Source organism: Colletes gigas, unplaced genomic scaffold (assembly GCF_013123115.1).
Source record: "Colletes gigas isolate AHSC1104 unplaced genomic scaffold, ASM1312311v1 Colletes_gigas_Sc00086, whole genome shotgun sequence".
Taxonomy (NCBI): domain Eukaryota; kingdom Metazoa; phylum Arthropoda; class Insecta; order Hymenoptera; family Colletidae; genus Colletes; species Colletes gigas.
The window spans coordinates 161,774-181,373 of record NW_025106714.1 but is presented as its reverse complement, the minus strand read 5'-3'; the positions used below and the strand labels follow the sequence as shown (position 1 = coordinate 181,373).

General features: G+C 38.8%; 1 protein-coding gene across 1 annotated transcript; it reads right to left on the bottom strand.

The window, feature by feature from the left end:
• Positions 1–493: 493 nt before the first annotated feature.
• On the bottom strand, positions 494–1,975 carry LOC122403960 (jerky protein homolog-like). Its single transcript, XM_043407786.1, has one exon. It carries the CDS (start codon positions 1,973–1,975, stop codon positions 494–496), a length of 1,482 nt encoding a protein of 493 aa, XP_043263721.1.
• Positions 1,976–19,600: the final 17,625 nt, after the last annotated feature.

Genomic DNA, 19,600 nt, shown 5'->3' with positions numbered 1-19,600 from the left:
TTCTGGACTTCTAACGAATACTCGACTGCCATAAATCTTTAAATGTTTGACGTTCGGCTTTTTCCCAAAGAATATTTCATAGGGAGTTTTATTCTCCACTGCATTTACAATACAGTGAAAACTCGATAAATGTCTTCAAGAGCTGTTCCGTAAATGTAACATTTTTATCCCCACCACTAGGGGGATCCCCCTTGAACCAGTGAGGCGAAATGTAACCGGAGATGTAGCGGCTTTCTTCGAATATCTTTATTGCCTTCGTCACCTTCGTTTAAATCCCCCTGTCAGTGTGACCACACTACTGTACAGAAGAAAGTTTTTTATTTTTTACTTTTTGTTAATAAAAATTTCACTATCATGTGGGGGAGATTTTTCTGATTAAAATGAGGCTAAACACGATATAAATCGGTCAATATTTGGTAGCATAATATTGAATGAAAAATAAGGAATAAAAAACATTGCAATTTCATCCTTACCTTAATATATTTTAGTTTTCCTATGAAGACGTAAGCTGGTCTATTTCTGCTGTTAAACAGTTAGCTCTCATTAAATGGTATTTTAAACACAATAACTTATATTTTATTTGTTCTTTCGGTGATTGTATGTTGTGTTCGTTTTCACTATCATTGTTCTCACTTTCATTGTCACTGTGCTGCTCACTTTCGTTGTCACTGTCTGCATCACTTTGTGTAACTTTTTCTTCTTCTGCACGGCACGTATTCAGAAAAATAATTGCTTCTTCTTGTGATATTCGCCCATCACTGATCACGGATATCACATCTTCCAAACCGTCTTCTTCACTCTCGTTTGTATAATAGTTTTGAATATGTGAAGGAGCTGGAATTATTTTATTCCAACTATGTCGTATATTTTCCGGCGTAACTTCTGCCCATGCGTGCACCAAAATATCTATGCAGTCTTTTATATTATAATGGGCATAAAATTCATTAACCCCACCCTCATACGTTAAAATTGAGCGGCACATTTCTTTCTGAAACATTCGTTTCGTTTTCAGAATCACTCCTTGATCCATCGGTTGTAGGAGGGATGTGGTGTTCGGTGGAAGATATTTTAACAAAAAGAAGTCTCCATCGTGCTCGGATGGTGAGAGTTGATGAGCTGTGCAATTGTCAACTAATAGTATCACTTTCCCAGTGATGTTTTTCCTTAATTGAAATTCGCGGACGCTGGGCTTAAAATGATTTTCAACCCAATCTTGGAATATTGTACGGTCTACCCAAGCATTTTTTTGGGATTTGTAGCAGACTGGAAGTCTGTGCAGTGAGTGCTTCAACGCTCTTGGCTTTTTGTACTTATGAACTACCAATGGCTTCATTTTATTGGTTCCAGTAACATTGGCACATAAACCGATGGTAATTCGGTCTTTCTTCACTTTGAAGCCGGCTACACTTTTTTCTGTGGATAAACTTTTCGTTGGAAGCGCTTTCCAAAACAGCCCACTTTCGTCCATGTTATAAATATTTTCTATGTTGATGTCCTGCTCTTCTATAAACTGCTGAAAGTGTTGTTTAAAAATTTCTGCTGCATTTGTATCAGCACTGGCTTTTTCACCACACACATTCACTAAACATATGTTATGGCGCCGTTTAAAATTTGTCACCCATGACATACTCACTTTAAAATTTGAGGGCGTTGCACTATTTTGCTGTAATTCTACAGCTTTCTCTCGTATGAGCATATCGCTTATTCGATCGCCAAGAGCTGTTCTTTCACTGAACCACGTGAACAATTGTCCTTCAAGATCAGGGTACATTGCTTTCTTTATTCGTTGCCGTTTTTGCTGCTTTTTACCCTTCGCGGCAAATTGTTGAATGCGAATTTCGTTGCTTTTAATTCTCCGAACTGTTTGCGGATGTATTTGATATTTCGCAGCAACAATCCGAACAGGAAAAGTTTTTAAATCCTCCAACACTTGAAGGCGTTGTTGAATATTCAACGTCACTTTCTTAGTCGACATTTTGTAATCCGATCGTGAACGCGTGTTTAACAGAACTCTTTACTACAGCTACAAAACTACAGAACTTTAATGGATCGCGTCTCTAACAAGACTGAGAACCTTTCTTAAAACGTCCCTTCAATATATACACCGCCTTACCCTAATAGAAAAGCAAGAGGAAAAGAGACAGGACAGAAAGACGGAAAACGAAACTGGAAAATACTTAGCGTAGGAAAAGTTTAGCAGAGTGAAAGCGAGTAATAAAAGTCAAGAGGCTCGCCGGGCCCGGATTGCACCTCTCGAGTGGCCGACGCAGGGACTCCGAACAGCTTTGCCAATGACCACAACGCGTAATAAAACTAAGGGTCGTTCCGAATTTTAATCAACATGCGGAAAACATAAAATTATGACACTTTAAAACCCTTGGCAAAGCGTGACGAGATAATAAAAATTAGAATTCTAGCAAGTAACGGTTTCTTGGAAATTTATTGCTGCTACGGTGGGCTTCCGAAGGTCGAAAAATTTCGTCAATAATCCTTGTAAAGAGAGTTCGCTAGGCGACATACGGTTTTCCAAAATAATTTCGCTGACCTGTGTACCATAAACCCTGCTAGTAATTTCTACACCAAAACTTTCTGTTGTATGTGCGAGTTAACCGTTACACATTACATTTCTGAAAATATTTCAGTTTTCACAAAATCTGAAATTGTGTGCCAAAACGTGTTCAATTTCGAGTGAAATGCTTAGTGGAGTTAGGGAAAGGTATTTAATGGCACCTCCAAACATGTACGTACTCGTATCTTCGCAAGATCAGTGGATTAGTACATTTATCGAACAGCGGTAGCTAACGAAACCTCCTGTCTCATAAGTGTTGCAGTTTTTTAACACTTACGAAACGGTGGAAGCGTTCCATTTGAAAATAGCTACAGTGAAAACTCGATAAATGTCGCTACTCCGGGTCCGGTCAGCAACACTTACGGAATAGGAGAATCGTCTTTCGAATTTGATTGTAGTTTGCCGACGCTTCGAACGTAGAAAGAGTCAGTAGCTAAAGAAGAAAGAGGGACTGAAACTCGGATTTATCGCCCCAGTTTAAATATCCGCGTCAGTGTGACCACAGTACTGCACAGAAGAAAGTTTTTTATTTTTTACTTTTTGTTAATAAAAATTTCACTATCATGTTGGGGAGATTTCTCTGATTAAAATGAGGCTAAACACGATATAAATCGGTCAATATTTGGTAGCATAATATTGAATTAAATATTGTACTTGCGAGTCTTTCTCTCTTTATTTATCCTTCTTGTGCTGTCCTTTTCTATGTTCGGAAATATCAAAGAACGACGCATCGAGGTGCTGGCTACATTTATCGAACGGGAGGTAGCTATTTTCAAACGGAACGGTTCCACCGTTTCGTAAGTGATCAAAAACTGCAACACTTATGAAATAGGGGGTTTCGTTAGCTACCACTGTTCGATAAATGTACCAATCCACTGACCTTGCGAAGATACGAGTACACAATATTTAATTCAATATTATGGTAACAAATATTGGCCGATTTATATCGTGTTTAGTCTCATTTTAATTAGAAAAATCTTCCCTACATGATAGTAAAATTTTTATTAAAAAAAAGTAAAAAATAAAAAACTTTCTTCTTGTACAGTAGTGTGGTCACACTGACAGGGACATTTAAACTAAGTTGACGAAGGCAATAAAGATTTTTAAAGAAAGCCGCTACGTCTCCGGTTACACTTCGCCTCACTGGTTCAAGGGGGATCCCCCTAGTGGTGGGGATAAAAATGTATCATTTATGGAACAGCTCTTGAAGACATTTATCGAGTTTTCACTGTACCTCCCGTTCGATAAATGTGGCCAGCACCTCGATCCGTCGTCCTTTGATGTTTCCGAACATAGAAAAGGACAGCACAAGAAGGATAAATAAAGAGAGAAAGACTCGCAAGTACAATATTTAATTCAATATTATGCTACCAAATATTGACCGATTTATATTGTGTTTAGCCTCATTTTAATCAGAAAAATCTCCCCCACATGATAGTGAAATTTTTATTAACAAAAAGTAAAAAATAAAAAACTTTCTTCTGCGCAGTAGTGTGATCACACTGACGCGGATATTTAAACTGGGGCGATAAATAGTCCCTCTTTCTTCTTTAGCTACTGACTCTTTCTACGTTCGAGGTGTCGGCAAACTACAATCAAATTCGAAAGACGATTCTCCTATTCCGTAAGTGTTGCTGACCGGACCCGGAGTAGCGACATTTATCGAGTTTTCACTGTAGTACGATTTTTTAAATATGCTACTGTCTTCATTACTTCAGACCAATATTTCCTATGTATTCTAGCTTCTCTCATTAAACATCTACCAATGTCCATAGCAGACCTGTTGTATCTCTCAGCTACACCATTCAGCTCATGTACATAAGGTGGACATGGCACTAGTTGTATTCCTTTATATTTAATAAAATTGAAAATTTCTTTGTTCATATACTCTCTACCATTATCACATTGTAACTTCTTTACCTTCTTATTAAATTGATTTTCTACCAAGTTTACATAGTCAATGAAACAGCCTGCAGTTTCTGCTTTACTTTCAATACTATAAATCCTAGCACATTTACTATAGTCATCTATGAATGTCAAAAAATATTTCTCACCACCGTACCCGATTGTGTTATGCGGGCCATTTAAATCTGTGTGTATCAACTCTAAAATTTCCGTTGTTTTTGTTCTCGCATTTTGAAACGGTTCATTTGTCATCTTACTTTGAATGCAATTTGCACATTTCATTTCTGTGTTTTCAATTTTATCTGGCAAACCTACCAACAATTTATCTCTTACCAATTTACTTAAATAGTGAAAATTTACGTGACCTAATGCTCTATGCCATTTTTCTTTTTCGGTTAATTTTGTTACATTCGTATAAATTTTATTTTCGTTTGTTGTGATAAAACTTTTCATCCGATATAGATTATCCGTTTTATACGCTACGGCTAGTAGTTCTCTATTTTGATCAAAAATTTTCGCATGGTTATCTTTTGCTAATATTGTACAATTGTTCTTAGTGATTCTTGAGAAACTTAATATGTTCTGTTTAATACCTTTTACATAATAGACATTTTTGATAACAATTTCTTTTTCATTATTATACACTTTAAAATACGTCTTAACATTTCCAAGTTTTGTAGCTTTCAAAATTTTCCCATCGGGTAATTCTACTTCTACAGGATTTTTCAACATTACAAACTCATCAAACACATTACAGTCTTTCACAATGTGATCAGAACAACCACTATCTAACAACCAATTAATCTCACCTGACTTCTCACTATTGTCATTGCACTTTTTTACTTCTTGGTTGAATAATTGACTCACCCAAACCTGTACTTACATTAGTTCTTCTGTCATTTTGATTCCTATTCATGTTCTTTTCCTTGATTTTCGACCTCACATAATCAACTGTTCGTTGGCTTTCAGGTATCACATCAATGAAGTCACCAATATAACTATAGTTTGATGGCAAAGCTTTCAACAGATACCTCAGCTTTTCTGCTTCGTCTATCATTCCTCCTGCTGATTTGAATTCGTTCACTGCCTTTCCAAATTCTATGAAAAACTCTTCCACCGTTTCATAATTCTTCAACTTAACTTCCTCCATTTTACCTCTACATAAAATTTGTAATGTTGTAGATTGAGTTGCATACATTTTATTGAATTTTTTCATCATTTCCAGGGTTGTTTTACAGTCGCCCACATACTCTAATTGTTTATCTGATATAGTGCTTATTAAAATTGTTCTGGCTTTCAACTCCTTTCTTTGCCATTGTGTTTCATCTTCTTTATCTGTTTTTAATCTGACTGCGAGATCTTTGCATTCTTTATATTCTAGCAACGTCATTAATCTGATTTTCCAACTTGAGAAATTTGCTCCATCAAAAATAGGCATTGCAATATCTTCAATTTTTGCGTGTGTAGCCATCTCGATTTCGTTCAATCTCCTTTTCTTGTCGATTACACTTTTCAAAATTATAACTTTTCTGAGTTCTTTCCAAAAACAACTTTTTATTCTTGTCTTTAATCCTTTCTTTTCCCCTCAAAACAACCTCTCTAATTTATAATTCGTGTCCATTCTCTAAATATTCCTCTTCACCCATATAAACGTGTGCTTAACCTATAACTGCCCCGTGCTTCGCTTGCCAACTTTAACATCTCGTCTTTCACAAAATTTCCGGTTAACCACGTTTAACTATTCATCCAGGTTTTTCTGATGCACATTCGGTTTTATTTTCAACTTTTTTCTTTCAAACACGTGTTTCCTTGTAATCATAACCTCTTTCACCTATCAACGTTTTCCCCATCAACCACGTTCTCCTACCATGTTGGGATACTTGGGGATGTGGTCGATAAATAATACTACACGTCCTTATTACACTAATATATATTATAAACAATAAACCAACTTTAACACTAAGAATACTACGTTTAACTCCCCACGTGTTCCTTCCTGCATGGCATTCTCCGACACACACTTTTTACAGATGGCGCACGGATCGAGAGTATACAATTACACGCACTCTAACAATACTCCTTTGCTAACGCAGATCCCGATTCACCGTTTCTCATCCGTGTTAAAATATTATATTTGTCGTCGAGACTTAGCACCACTCTTTTCCTTTTTAAAGTCTTGTCACACGACATTATTGAAAAAATATAAACGTACACTTTTCACACTTTTCTCCTCTTGGTGTTGTCACTGAATTTTTGACTTAATCTCCCTTCGTGTCGAGGTTACCAAAAAAAAGTAACCTCGCAATGGGCGTGACCAAGGTCAGGAAAAGAAAAATTTTTAATAATTTTTGCGAGACCGGGGTTTTCCGCGAGGCGGTTACGGGCCCAGGTCAGCGGTTGGTGCCCAGATATGTCATGCGGTACCTGAGTCGCCATAAAACACCTGGCACCGGTTGTCGATGTTATTGCAGGTAGTAAAGTCATGATTTGGAAATGAATTTATTAATTAAATAGTGGTCTTAGGGGCACTAGGTTGTAAGCAAAATACCTTGACTGTTTATGAATGTTTAGAGGCTGTGACTCTACATCCGCTGGCTTTATGAGTTTACTGTTGCGCTGTAACACTCGCGTTACCAGGGTAGTAAAGTCATACAGAGACTGGATTTGGAGGGCCATGCGGATTTAAATGAATTTATTAATTAAATAGTGGTCTTAGGGGCACTAGGTTGTAAGCAAAAAACCTTGATTGTTTATGAATGTTTAGAGGCTGTGACTCTACACCCGCTGGCTTTATGAGTTTACTGTTGCGCTGTAACACTCGCGTTACCGTGTCGTAACATTCGAACTTCAGTTATTCGACCGTCAGCCCCTCTTATCCGAATGACTAAAAACACGTTGGAAGGGATAAGTACCTGAACCTCTATTATCGGACCACCTCGGTTATCCGAACTGCCTTGTCCCCCGACGTGGTCGGATAAACGAGGTTCTACTGTATTAAGGTTTCTGGATTTGATCCCCACCACGTACCCCGAAGAAATTTTACTATGTTCATAGCTCTTGTGCATTTTTTTTGTATTTGATCTATTTGATTTTTAAATGACAATTTGTAGTCAAAGATTATCCCTAAGAAGCGTACATATTCGCTTGATTTAATTGTTGTATTCTTAACCTTTATTTCTGTTTGACCTGGCTGGATATTAAGTCTGTTGAAATGCATAAACACAGTTTTATAAGGGAAGAGTTCTAAAGCTAAATTATGTAGGTTATTATCGATTAGCGAGATCGCTTTTTCTAATAAGCTTTTGTTATTGTTTACTGTGGATCTGTTGCAATAAATTGCGATGTCATCTGCAAATTGAGAGACTGTGACACTCTTAGGTACATTATCAGTTACATTAGAGACATATATATTGTATAAAAGAGGGCTAAGGGCTCCGCCTTGAGGAACGCCCTTGAATACTTTCCTAGCCTGATTATCTGTGAGTTCAGTATATACTACCCTCTCAAAGGTTATGAATTTAATAAATTTAATCATACTTAATGGACAACCAATCTTTGCCAATTTTTGCAAAAGAATTTTTGTATTGACGTTATCGAATGCGCTGCTGACATCTAAAAATGCAGCTAAAAGATTCTTTTTATTATTAATGGATTCTTCGATGCTTAGGGTAATGTTAGTCAGATTATCTATAGTGGATTGTCCTTGGCGAAACCCCGTTTGAGATTTAGGAAGAATGTTATTCCGCTCCACCCACCAATCCAATTTTACCATTGATTCAAAAAGTTTGCATGGGCAGGATGACAAGGAGATAGGTCTCACACTTTTGCCGTCCGTTTGTTCTATGAAGTGGATATAGGATTCCTTCCATTGTGCTGGAAAGCTGCCTGTTGTATACATTTCATTATATATGTCTAGGAGAATTAATTTATATTTGATTGGTAACTTTTGAAGGATTTCGTAATCTAAACCGTCTGTGCCTGGAGCTGAGCGAGTGTTTCTTTTCTTGAGAGCGATGTTAAACTCAGCAAAGTCAAAGAGTGTGTCGAGAAATTGGTTGTCCTTACAAGTAGGCAACCAATCTGGATCATCAGAGACCCATGATGGACTTATTTTGTCTAAAGCTTCCCTAATTTTGATTTCAGACTGGTGATTTCCGGAAGAGTGACAAGGTGTTATTTTGATCCATTTGTTTTTTAGGATTTTGCTACGGTTCCAAACATACATTTTGCTGGTGCGAAAGTTAATGGTTTTTGCAAAGTCTCTAAAATTGTCTTTCTTCTTTTTTTTGAAAGTTTTTCTAGCCAAAGCCGAACATTTCTTATATTCTATGTAGTCATTACAGTTTTTAGAAAATTGCCACTTTTTAAAAGCTGCTTTTCTAAGCCTTTTGACCTTATCGCACTCCGAATCCCACCACGGTACCGGATTTCGATGGATTTTGTCATTAACGATTCTTTTTTTTGGTGTGTTAGCTATTACAGCATTTGTTAGTATGTTAGTAAAAATGGAATATTTACCGCTAGCGGTTAGAAGGTCATAGTTTGCTGCCAAAAATCGATCGTAATTTTCTTCTAAGTTAATAATTACTTCTTCCCAATTGGTTCTTAATGATTTTAATCTAAAGGATTTCTTGTGATATACAGGGTGCGCCGTTAGAATCCGGACAGAATTGAATTTGAATTTCCCACCATATTAGAATTCAGAGGTTGGTGCTAATTGACGCTGAAGTTAGTTGAATACGTCAATAAGACTTCTATAACCTCAAAATGACAGACCTCGTCAAGCCAAGCGCGGAATATAATAGAAGAGCGGCGATTATAGAAAGCCTTTGCGCCGGGAGAACGCCGGTCGAAATTATAAAATTCTTTGGGTACCCGAGATCGACGGTATACGACGTTGCGAAGAGATACGCAGTCTCAGGGGGGTTCGAGAAGGGTTCTCCTTCTCCGGCGAGAAAAGTTCAGGTTAGGGAAAAATCAACAAGGACGCCAGAAATCATTCAAAGGGTCCAAGACATGATTTTGGAAGATCCAGGGACTTCACTTCGAAAATTGGCCTCCGTCTTGGGGGTGAGTGAAACGATTGTCCGTCGAATCGCTCAAGAGGATCTTAGATATGTCTCCTACGTTCTCAAAGTCCGTCAGATGCTCTCTGAGGCCGCCAAGCTTAAAAGACTTGCCCGTTGTAATTTGCTTCTGTGTTCATTAAAACACGAAGCTGCTGGCCACATTAGGTTTTTTTCTGATGAAAAAATTTTCACCGTGGATGCCAAAGTGAACAGGAGGAACGACCGTTGGCTTGCCCACAATCCCGAGGATGTCTCTGTTGTAGGCAAAACAAAATTTCCAGCCAGTGTTCACGTTTTGAGCGTCGTCTCAAGTGAGGGCGATGTCATGCCGCCGCACTTCTTCAAAAAAGGCGAAACAATCACAAAGGAGGTTTATTTTGAGGTCCTGAGGACAGTAGTAAAGCCGTGGATGGAGACTATGGCTTCTGGAAGGCCGTATTTATTCCAACAAGATGGCGCACCTGCTCACACGAGTCATCTTGTTCAAAATTGGCTCTCTGATAATGTCGACATGTTTTGGTCGAAGGATTTCTGGCCTCCTAAGCCAGCCCCGACTTAAACCCACTGGACTACTACGTGTGGGGCGTAATCGAGAGACACACTAACAAGTGCAGGCACCCCAACGTCAACTCCCTGCGAGCTGCTATCGAGTCAGAATTCACGACCATGAAACGCGAACAATTGAAGTCAGCGTGCTCGCGCTGTAGAGCAAGAATCGAGCAGGTTATAGAGGCGCAGGGTGGTTATATAGAATAAAAGTTCTCAACAAGGATCTTTTAAATGAGATATAACAGCATTTTTTGTATTTTTGTATATTGGCTTAAATAAACAATTTTTTACACAAGACTTCTTTTGTCCGGATTCTAACGGCGCACCCTGTATACTTTTTTTCGTGAATATTGTTATAAATATGTGGTAATGATCGGAGCCCCAAGTTTCATCGTTTACTTCCACATTGATCTTGTAAGCTATATTTCCTGAGGGTCATTCCATGCGAAATCGGACACTTTTCGGAGTACCATGTCGGATTTTGTTCTACTTTGAATATGTTGTAGTCTTTAGTGATATATAAACGTATCTCGAAGGATTTTTAAAAATTTTAAAAATTGTTGGTTTTACATCTGTTTGAAATATAGAGCTCACTTTTTTCAATAAATAATAGCTGCTAAAGTAAGGAAGTTATAAAAATGAAATTTTAGGTACTTGTAGCAGACCCATGGGAGTATCAAATAAAAATTATTTCAATTAAAAAAAAAATTTTTTTAACTATTTATTTTGCAATTGTTTACAACAAATGTCATTTTTTTTATAGCGGGGACATATTTAAAAATCTGAAAAAATGGGCATATAGTCCTGTTTGTCCCCTTCACGGACCAAGTTTTAAAAATACGGACACTTTAAAATTGGCCTTATAAAAATTAATTGAATGGAACGCTGCGTCGCGTCGTGACATGCTGGCTCGACCGGCCAAGTCGCGCAGTGCCTGCAACCGCCAAGCGGCTATACCTGCTATTGTTATACATAGGGTGTTGGACTGCTGGAAAATGTAACAGTTATTGGACACTCACTCTTTGTCAATGACACTTAGCATTATACACATTTATGTTGTCAATATTCAATGGGATAGGATGTTCAATGTTCTAGTGGGATAGGATATGATGGGATGTGATGGGATTAGGTTCTGGTTAAGAAATAATGGTTGGATTGTACCAATGATCATCTACCGGATTAAATTGTTTGTTATAAAATTACTTACCTCATAACAGCTACAACTGTTGATTTTTCACTGTCTGAATAAATTCGTGCAGTTAAATGCGTTACTTCTTTAGTTGGTGTAAATAAGTGAAAATTGTGTGTTCCACAGATTGTTGTAGCCAGTCCACGCCTTTCCAGCAAGAATTCCGAATGTTCCTTATATTCTTCTTTTGAGTTGAATTCAAAATGTACATACATTTTTAACAGCAACACAGTTTGTAGATGAATTAGAAATCCGATTACCAAAGTTGCAAATTCACGATTTTATTGCAAGAAGTCAAAGCAGCTTTTTTAAATATTCTAAAGAAAATGTAGGACCTGATGAATTTGTTGTCGTCGGCGATTTTGCGGAAAATTATTCCTTCGTTATCCAAGACGAAATCCAAAATTATCATTGGTCCAACAAACAGGCGACAATACACACATTCATTGCATATTATAAGGTGGATATTTGTTTAAACCATGAAAACTGTAATTATTTCGGATTGTCTCCAACATGACAGCACTGCAGTCCATTTATACCAGAAGAAATTAGTGGAATTTTTTAAGTAAACACATGGCACAACTATCAAGGAAATCAAATATTTTTCTAACGGAGCATCATCACAGTACAAAAATAAATATAATTTATTAATTCTCAATTTCCATTTTGAAGACTTTGGAATCAACGCCGAATGGCATTACTTTGCAACATCGCATGGCAAAAATGCATGAAATGGTACTGGTGGTTCTTTAAAACGTCTTGCTGCTCGAGCTAGTTTACAAAGACCGTTGGAAGACCAGATAACGACACCACAAAAATTATTTGATTGGGCAACTGCCAATATTAAAAACATACATTTGGAATTCAGCTCAACAGAAGAATATAAGAAACATTCGGAATTCTTGCTGGAAAGGCGTGGACTGGCTACAACAATCTGTGGAACACGCAATTTTCACTTATTTACACCAACTAAAGAAGTAACGCATTTAACTGCCCGAATTTATTCAGACAGTGAAAAATGAACAGTTGTAGCTGTTATGAGGTAAGTAATTTTATAACAAACAATTTAATCCGGTAGATGATCATTGGTACAATCCAACCATTATTTCTTAACCAGAACCTAATCCCATCACATCCCATCATATCCTATCCCACTAGAACATTGAACATCCTATCCCATTGAATATTGACAACATAAATGTGTATAATGCTAAGTGTCATTGACAAAGAGTGAGTGTCCAATAATTGTTACATTTTCCAGCAGTCCAACACCCTATGTATAACAATAGCAGGTATAGCCGCTTGGCGGTTGCAGGCACTGCGCGACTTGGCCGGTCGAGCCAGCATGTCACGACGCGACGCAGCGTTCCATTCAATTAATTTTTATAAGGCCAATTTTAAAGTGTCCGTATTTTTAAAACTTGGTCCGTGAAGGGGACGAACAGGACTATATGCCCATTTTTTTCAGATTTTTAAATATGTCCCCGCTATAAAAAAATGACATTTGTTGTAAACAATTGCAAAATAAATAGTTAAAAAAATTTTTTTTTTAATTGAAATAATTTTTATTTGATACTCCCATGGGTCTGCTACAAGTACCTAAAATTTCGTTTTTATAACTTCCTTACTTTAGCAGCTATTATTTATTGAAAAAAAGTGAGCTCTATATTTCAAATAGATGTAAAACCAACAATTTTTAAAATTTTTAAAAATCCTTCGAGATACGTTTATATATCACTAAAGACTACAACATATTCAAAGTAGAACAAAATCCGACATGGTACTCCGAAAAGTGTCCGATTTCGCATGGAATGACCCCTGATGAGAATATAAGATCTAAATTGGACCTAATATCGTTATGATATTGTACATAGGTAGTAGATTTTGAATTATGAAGGAATAAATCTGATTTGATATAACTATTGAGAAGTCTTTCGCCGTTAGTATAATTGGTTTTGCAATTCCAACTTGTATGATGGGCGTTGAAGTCGCCCATCAGTATTGCACATTGGCTTTTATCGACCTGGCTAAAGATTTCGTCCCACTGACAAGTAACACTACCCAACTGATACTCACCGATTTGAATAAAATTTAACATACTTATTAAACTCCGAAAAATATTAAATATGTCGGAATCCAATAAAAAGCTTCTGCTCTAATTGAATGTTACTTCACGTTGTGTAAATAAAGTTATGTTGGCTCTAATCGATACTTAAATTCAATCGATGCAAGGAATGCCATCGGTAACGCAAACGAGCGTCAGGTTGGCGTTGACGTTTGGATGTGGCCTTTGAAGGTAGTCGAGTTGGTTGTCTGGTTACCGAAACGTTTGAAAAAAGAAGTATTCGAAAAGAAAAGAACAGAACTGAAACGGTTGCCAGACTATAAAGACGTGCGGTAAAGAAATAGAAAAAGAGATTCCCTGTAAAGGACTCATTCGTAATCGTTGTGCATTCTTTTGTGTTGTTTAAAAGTGTTTGAGTTATAGTTTCAGTTTGTTTAATTAGTTTCGTTGAAAGTTTTAAGAGTAATAGAAATGCGTAGATCTTCAAGACAAAGGCTTGGTCGCCCGAGAGGACCTAATATGAGTCGCCCAGAGGGAATGGTCAGAGAGACGGCTGTTCCGACATCAGAAGTGGGATATCCTCGGGCACAAAGCGAGCCAGGAGCGATTGGCGAACATCAGTCGCATGAAGACACACAAGCTCAGGTCAGCGCGAATGCGATGCAGCAGCCGGGTGAGGCTCTGCTCCGCACACTTTTGGAAACCCAAAACCAAAATTTGAGGAGTCTTATTGAAGGGATTAAATCCACATCAAGTAAGGGACACGTTTCTCTTCCTATTTTCGACCCGGACCAGCCTCAAGCCGACCCGCGAGCGTGGTGCGCTACCGCGGAACTGTGCTTATCAGATCAAGATTTGCAAGGCGGAGCCCTAGTCATGGCAGTTAGTCATGCCCTGAGGGGGAGTGCCTCTTCATGGTTGTCCCAAGTATCATTTGCCGAGATGACTTGGCCGCAGTTTAAACAGCAGTTTTTGGTGCATTATGACTGTGTTGAGACCCCCGCAGCCACTCTTATCAACCTGTTCAGCGATCGTCCGAAGGAAGGAGAGTGTCTAGCTGCGTATGCAGCACGGCTAATGACCATGCTCACTTTGCGATGGCAGAATTTGTCAACGGAGCAGATCGCGGTAGCAATGGTTCTGGCGCACACGGCACAGTTTGACGGACGGCTGCAAAGAATGGCCTTTACCACAGAAATTAACACAAGGGACAAGCTGCACCGTGAGCTGCAAGCATTCTCATTTTTGAAGAGGAAGGCAGCGGTAGCTTTACCGTCCTTTACCAAGGATGGTCCGGCGGGCAATAAGCGGTTCAAACCGTTCCCACCCACAAGAGACATTTGCCACTTTTGCGGAAAGCCGGGGCACCGGATTAAGGATTGTCGTCTCAGGAGGGATGTGAAGAAAACCTCGAGCGTCAATTCTTCAACAGTGACTTCGGGGGAATCGCAAGCTACATCGAGCGTAACATGTTTCCGTTGCGGTGCGACTGGACACTACGCCTCCAAGTGTCGACAAGGAGCAGGCAAGGGTAGCGGTGGCGCAGCTCCGACAAATACGGTTCAGCGGCGGATTGATGTTTGCGAAATAGGTAACCCCAGTGGAAAGCTGGTCTGCAACGGTGAGTCATTTCGTTTCCACTACGACTCTGGTGCCGAATGCTCTCTCATTAAGGAAAGCGTTGCTTTGAAATTTTCTGGTAAGCGATCTTATGACAATGTGATGCTTACGGGTATAGGTCAGACGTCGATTTTCAGCACGGTTCAAATTTTGTCAAGGGTCCAAATTGATCGTTTACACCTGGAAATACTTTTCCATCTAGTCCCCGATAATTTCTTAAAGAATGACATTTTGATTGGTCGCGAAATTTTGAATCAGGGTTTTAGCGTAAGCATGACGTCGGATAAGATAGTTCTTTCCCGGTATGAAAAGATGAAGGAAATCAATGTTTGCGAGATAAAAGATTCGGACGGTAACGAAATTAAATTTAATAGCATTGACACCGACAATCCCGTTGAATACAGGGCCCAGTTAAACGAAATGTTAAAACAGTATTCCGATTCTTTTCCCAAGGGAGTAGCAAAATCTCGCGTTAACTCGGGACAGCTAGAGATCAGACTTGTAGATCCTTGCAGAATTGTTCAGCGCAGACCATATAGATTGAGTCCTGAGGAGAAGGTAGTTGTTCGAGGAAAGGTTCACGAGCTGTTGGATGCCGGTGTTATCAGGCCAAGTTGTTCGCCTTTTTCTAGCCCAATTTTGCTAGTAAAGAAAAAAAATGGTTCTGATCGTATGTGCGTGGACTACAGGGAACTTAATAGTAATACTATTGCTGACCGATACCCTCTTCCTTTGATCTCAGATCAAATAGCTAGATTGGGAGGTGCTCGGTGGTTTTCCAGTCTGGACATGTTGAGTGGTTACCACCAGATCCCGGTAGAAGCCAGTTCCATTGAAAAAACGGCCTTCGTTACGCCTGAGGGTCAATGGGAATATTTGACCATGCCATTTGGGTTAAAGAATGCCAGCTCGGTCTACCAGCGAGCTATTGTAAAAGCCCTTGGAGATTTGGCGTTTAGCTTCGTTGTATGTTACATCGATGACGTCTTGGTGTTGTCCACTAGTATAGAAGAAGGCATAGAGCGTCTCGGTATGGTACTGAATGTGTTGACAAAGGCAGGGTTTTCTTTGAATCTCGCTAAGTGTTCTTTCCTTAAAAAACGTATCGAATTTTTAGATTATGTGATTGAGAATGGGGAAATGTTTCCAAATCCTCGCAAAATAGAAGCCTTAACAAAATTACCCCCTCCTAAGACGGTCTCTCAACTTAGGCAGTTTATTGGGTTGGCTTCATATTTTAGGCAATTCGTTCCTCAGTTCTCTTTAACTATGGCTCCGCTGTTTAGGCTCACTAGTTGCAAGAATAATACTTTCGTTTGGCAGCCGGTATTTGAAGAAATACGACAGAAAATTTTTTAACCCAGACCTACCGATAGAGTTGCATACTGACGCAAGCTCGGATGGGTACGGGGCAATGTTGATTCAAAAGGTGGATGGTAAACAACGGGTAATTGAGTATTTCAGTCGCCGCACTTCCTCTGCTGAATCAAAGTATCACTCATATGAGCTGGAGACGTTGGCCGTGGTCAATGCGGTGAAGCATTTTCGGCATTACCTTTATGGTCGAAATTTTGTGGTTATTACTGATTGTACCTCGGTTAAGGCTTCCAAAAATAAAAAAGATTTGTCCCCACGTGTGCACCGTTGGTGGGCTTACTTGCAATCCTTTGATTTTGATATTACTTATCGTGAGGGTAGTCGCATGAATCATGTAGATTTCCTGTCTAGAAACCCTCTTCCCGTAGAGACCCAAAATTTTAATTTTCGCGTCGAGCAGAAACGTGTTGATCTGGCTGAATTATCAAAGGAGTGGTTGCAGTTAGAGCAGGAGAAGGACGAAGAAATATCAAAGATTGCGTCTGATTTTCGTAATGAAATGTTACCGGAAGAAATCCGGAAAACCTATGAGTTTCGCTCTAATATCCTTTGCCGTAGAATCCAACGGAATGGTCGTACTCGTAGCCTTCCTATCGTTCCACGGGCATTTAAATGGTCGGTTATCAATAACGTTCATGAATCTATAATGCATTTGGGGTGGAAGAAAACATTAGAAAAGGTGTATGATTATTATTGGTTTCAAGGAATGGCTAAGTACGTACGCAAATTTGTCGATAATTGTATCACTTGCAAAATCTCTAAACCAAGTTCCGGACGAGTTCAAGCAGAATTACATCCAATCCCTAAGGTCCCTGTTCCTTGGCACACTGTTCATTTAGATGTTTCTGGCAAGCTTAGCGGTAAAAATAATGTTAAGGAGTACGTTTTTGTTCTTATAGATGCGTTTACTAAATTTGTAATGTTGCATCATACAACCAGTATAGATAGCAATAGTAGCATAAAAGCTTTAAAGTCGGGGGTTGCTCTGTTTGGTGCCCCTAACAGGTTGATCACTGATCAAGGACGTTGCTTTGCTAGTAAAGAGTTTTCAAGCTTTTGTGCCAGACATAGTATACAATTACATCTTATTGCCACTGGTGGTAGCCGGGCTAATGGTCAAGTAGAAAGGGTCATGAGCTCTCTCAAGAGTATGCTGACAGCAGTGGAAGTTAGTAAAGATCATTCCTGGCAGGATGCTCTTGGTGAAATTCAACTTGCCATGAATGTTACGGTCAATCGGGTGACCAAAGCAAGTCCTTTAGAATTAATGCTGGGAAAGGTCGCCAGACCGTTAAACTTAATGACATTAGATATTGATGAGCCAATAGTGAACATTAACGAGGTGAGAGAACAGGCGACACAGAGTATAAACGAAAATGCTAACTATGACAAAGAAAGATTCGATAGTACCAGAGCTCAGTTACAGAAATTTTCTGTTGGAGATTATGTTCTGCTAGAAAATGAAGAAAGGAATCAAACAAAATTAGCTGCAAAATTTAAAGGACCTTTTAAAATCATTAGCGTGTTGAGTGGAGACAGATATTTATTAAAAGCTTTGAATTCAAATCGAACTTACAAGTACCCTCATGACCGAGTGAGAAAGATGCCAAATCATCAGGTTCCTGTAGAATTAGAAAAAGACTTTGTCGAAGCAAATGACATTGATGTTGGTTCTGATTGATCTCAGAAAAATGGGCTTTAACACAAACTCACTGCTAGCTGGCTGCACCACAGCGTTGTAGCGTTGTGGCGGGAGTCATACACAACCGAAGGACTGAGTTGTAGAACATGTGCTCGTGGTAACAAAAAAAAAGAAATTAGTTACACAATACTGCCGAAGGACTGGCAGGGCAGCTGAAGGACTAGCTGCGGCAAAGTAACCGAAGGACTGGTTCACTTTGCGCACATGTAGACCGAAGCACTGGTCTGAGCTTCAGTGAGGAGTGTGGTGTTGTCTAAAAGATAGAGCTTGAACTAAGGTTGGAATGATTTCTACGGGAACTTACCGAACAATGGTAGTTTCAAAGTTAGATAGAAATTGCGATTATGAATTTAAAGCAAAATTCTTACCTGCCCAGTTAGTGTTTTCAATTCTAGTGTGTCTCTACAGCCTAACTAAATCATTATTCGGAGTATTCATTTTCTACAGATGATCTCACGTGAGCACCCGAGGACGGGTAACTGTCAAGATGGCCGTGTCGGAATCCAATAAAAAGCTTCTGCTCTAATTGAATGTTACTTCACGTTGTGTAAATAAAGTTATGTTGGCTCTAATCGATACTTAAATTCAATCGATGCAAAGAATGCCATCGGTAACGCAAACGAGCGTCAGGTTGGCGTTGACGTTTGGATGTGGCCTTTGAAGGTAGTCGAGTTGGTTGTCTGGTTACCGAAACGTTTGAAAAAAGAAGTATTCGAAAAGAAAAGAACAGAACTGAAACGGTTGCCAGACTATAAAGACGTGCGGTAAAGAAATAGAAAAAGAGATTCCCTGTAAAGGACTCATTCGTAATCGTTGTGCATTCTTTTGTGTTGTTTAAAAGTGTTTGAGTTATAGTTTCAGTTTGTTTAATTAGTTTCGTTGAAAGTTTTAAGAGTAATAGAAATGCGTAGATCTTCAAGACAAAGGCTTGGTCGCCCGAGAGGACCTAATATGTGTCGCCCAGAGGGAATGGTCAGAGAGACGGCTGTTCCGACAAATACGTGTTTTTTTGTTTCGGTTAAATACGCTTTTTAGGGGTAGAAAGCACTCCTCAACCTCTGGAGATGGAAACGTTTCTGGCTAATTATTTCTTAAAGGATACAGTTTCTGAAACAAGTACTAGATCCAGAGTTGTATAGTTCAGAGTGATGCACTTGATGGTGTCCTTGAAATTGACCTTCAAGTCGATTTTCAAGGTCAATTAAATTTGGAAATAATAAGTCGGACTGACCGGATTTAGCAGTTGCCGGACCTTGAACGCATCCTGTATTTATAATCAGTAATTTTATGCGATGACTCTAATCTGTCTTCAGAATTGATTTGTTGCGTTATTTTCCCAAAAAGGAACAATCAGACGGTATGGGAAAATAGGCTCAAATTTATAGAAAAAATATGAAGGAGAAAAAAAGTTTTGTAAGTAACTTCGGAATAGAAGTAAAGATAAGAAAACATGAAATGTCACTCTAATTGTAAATTGAACGTTACATTCATGCTATATTAGAAATTTTCATTTTTTTTTAACAGACTTCGAAAAGGGGGAGGTTACTATACAGGG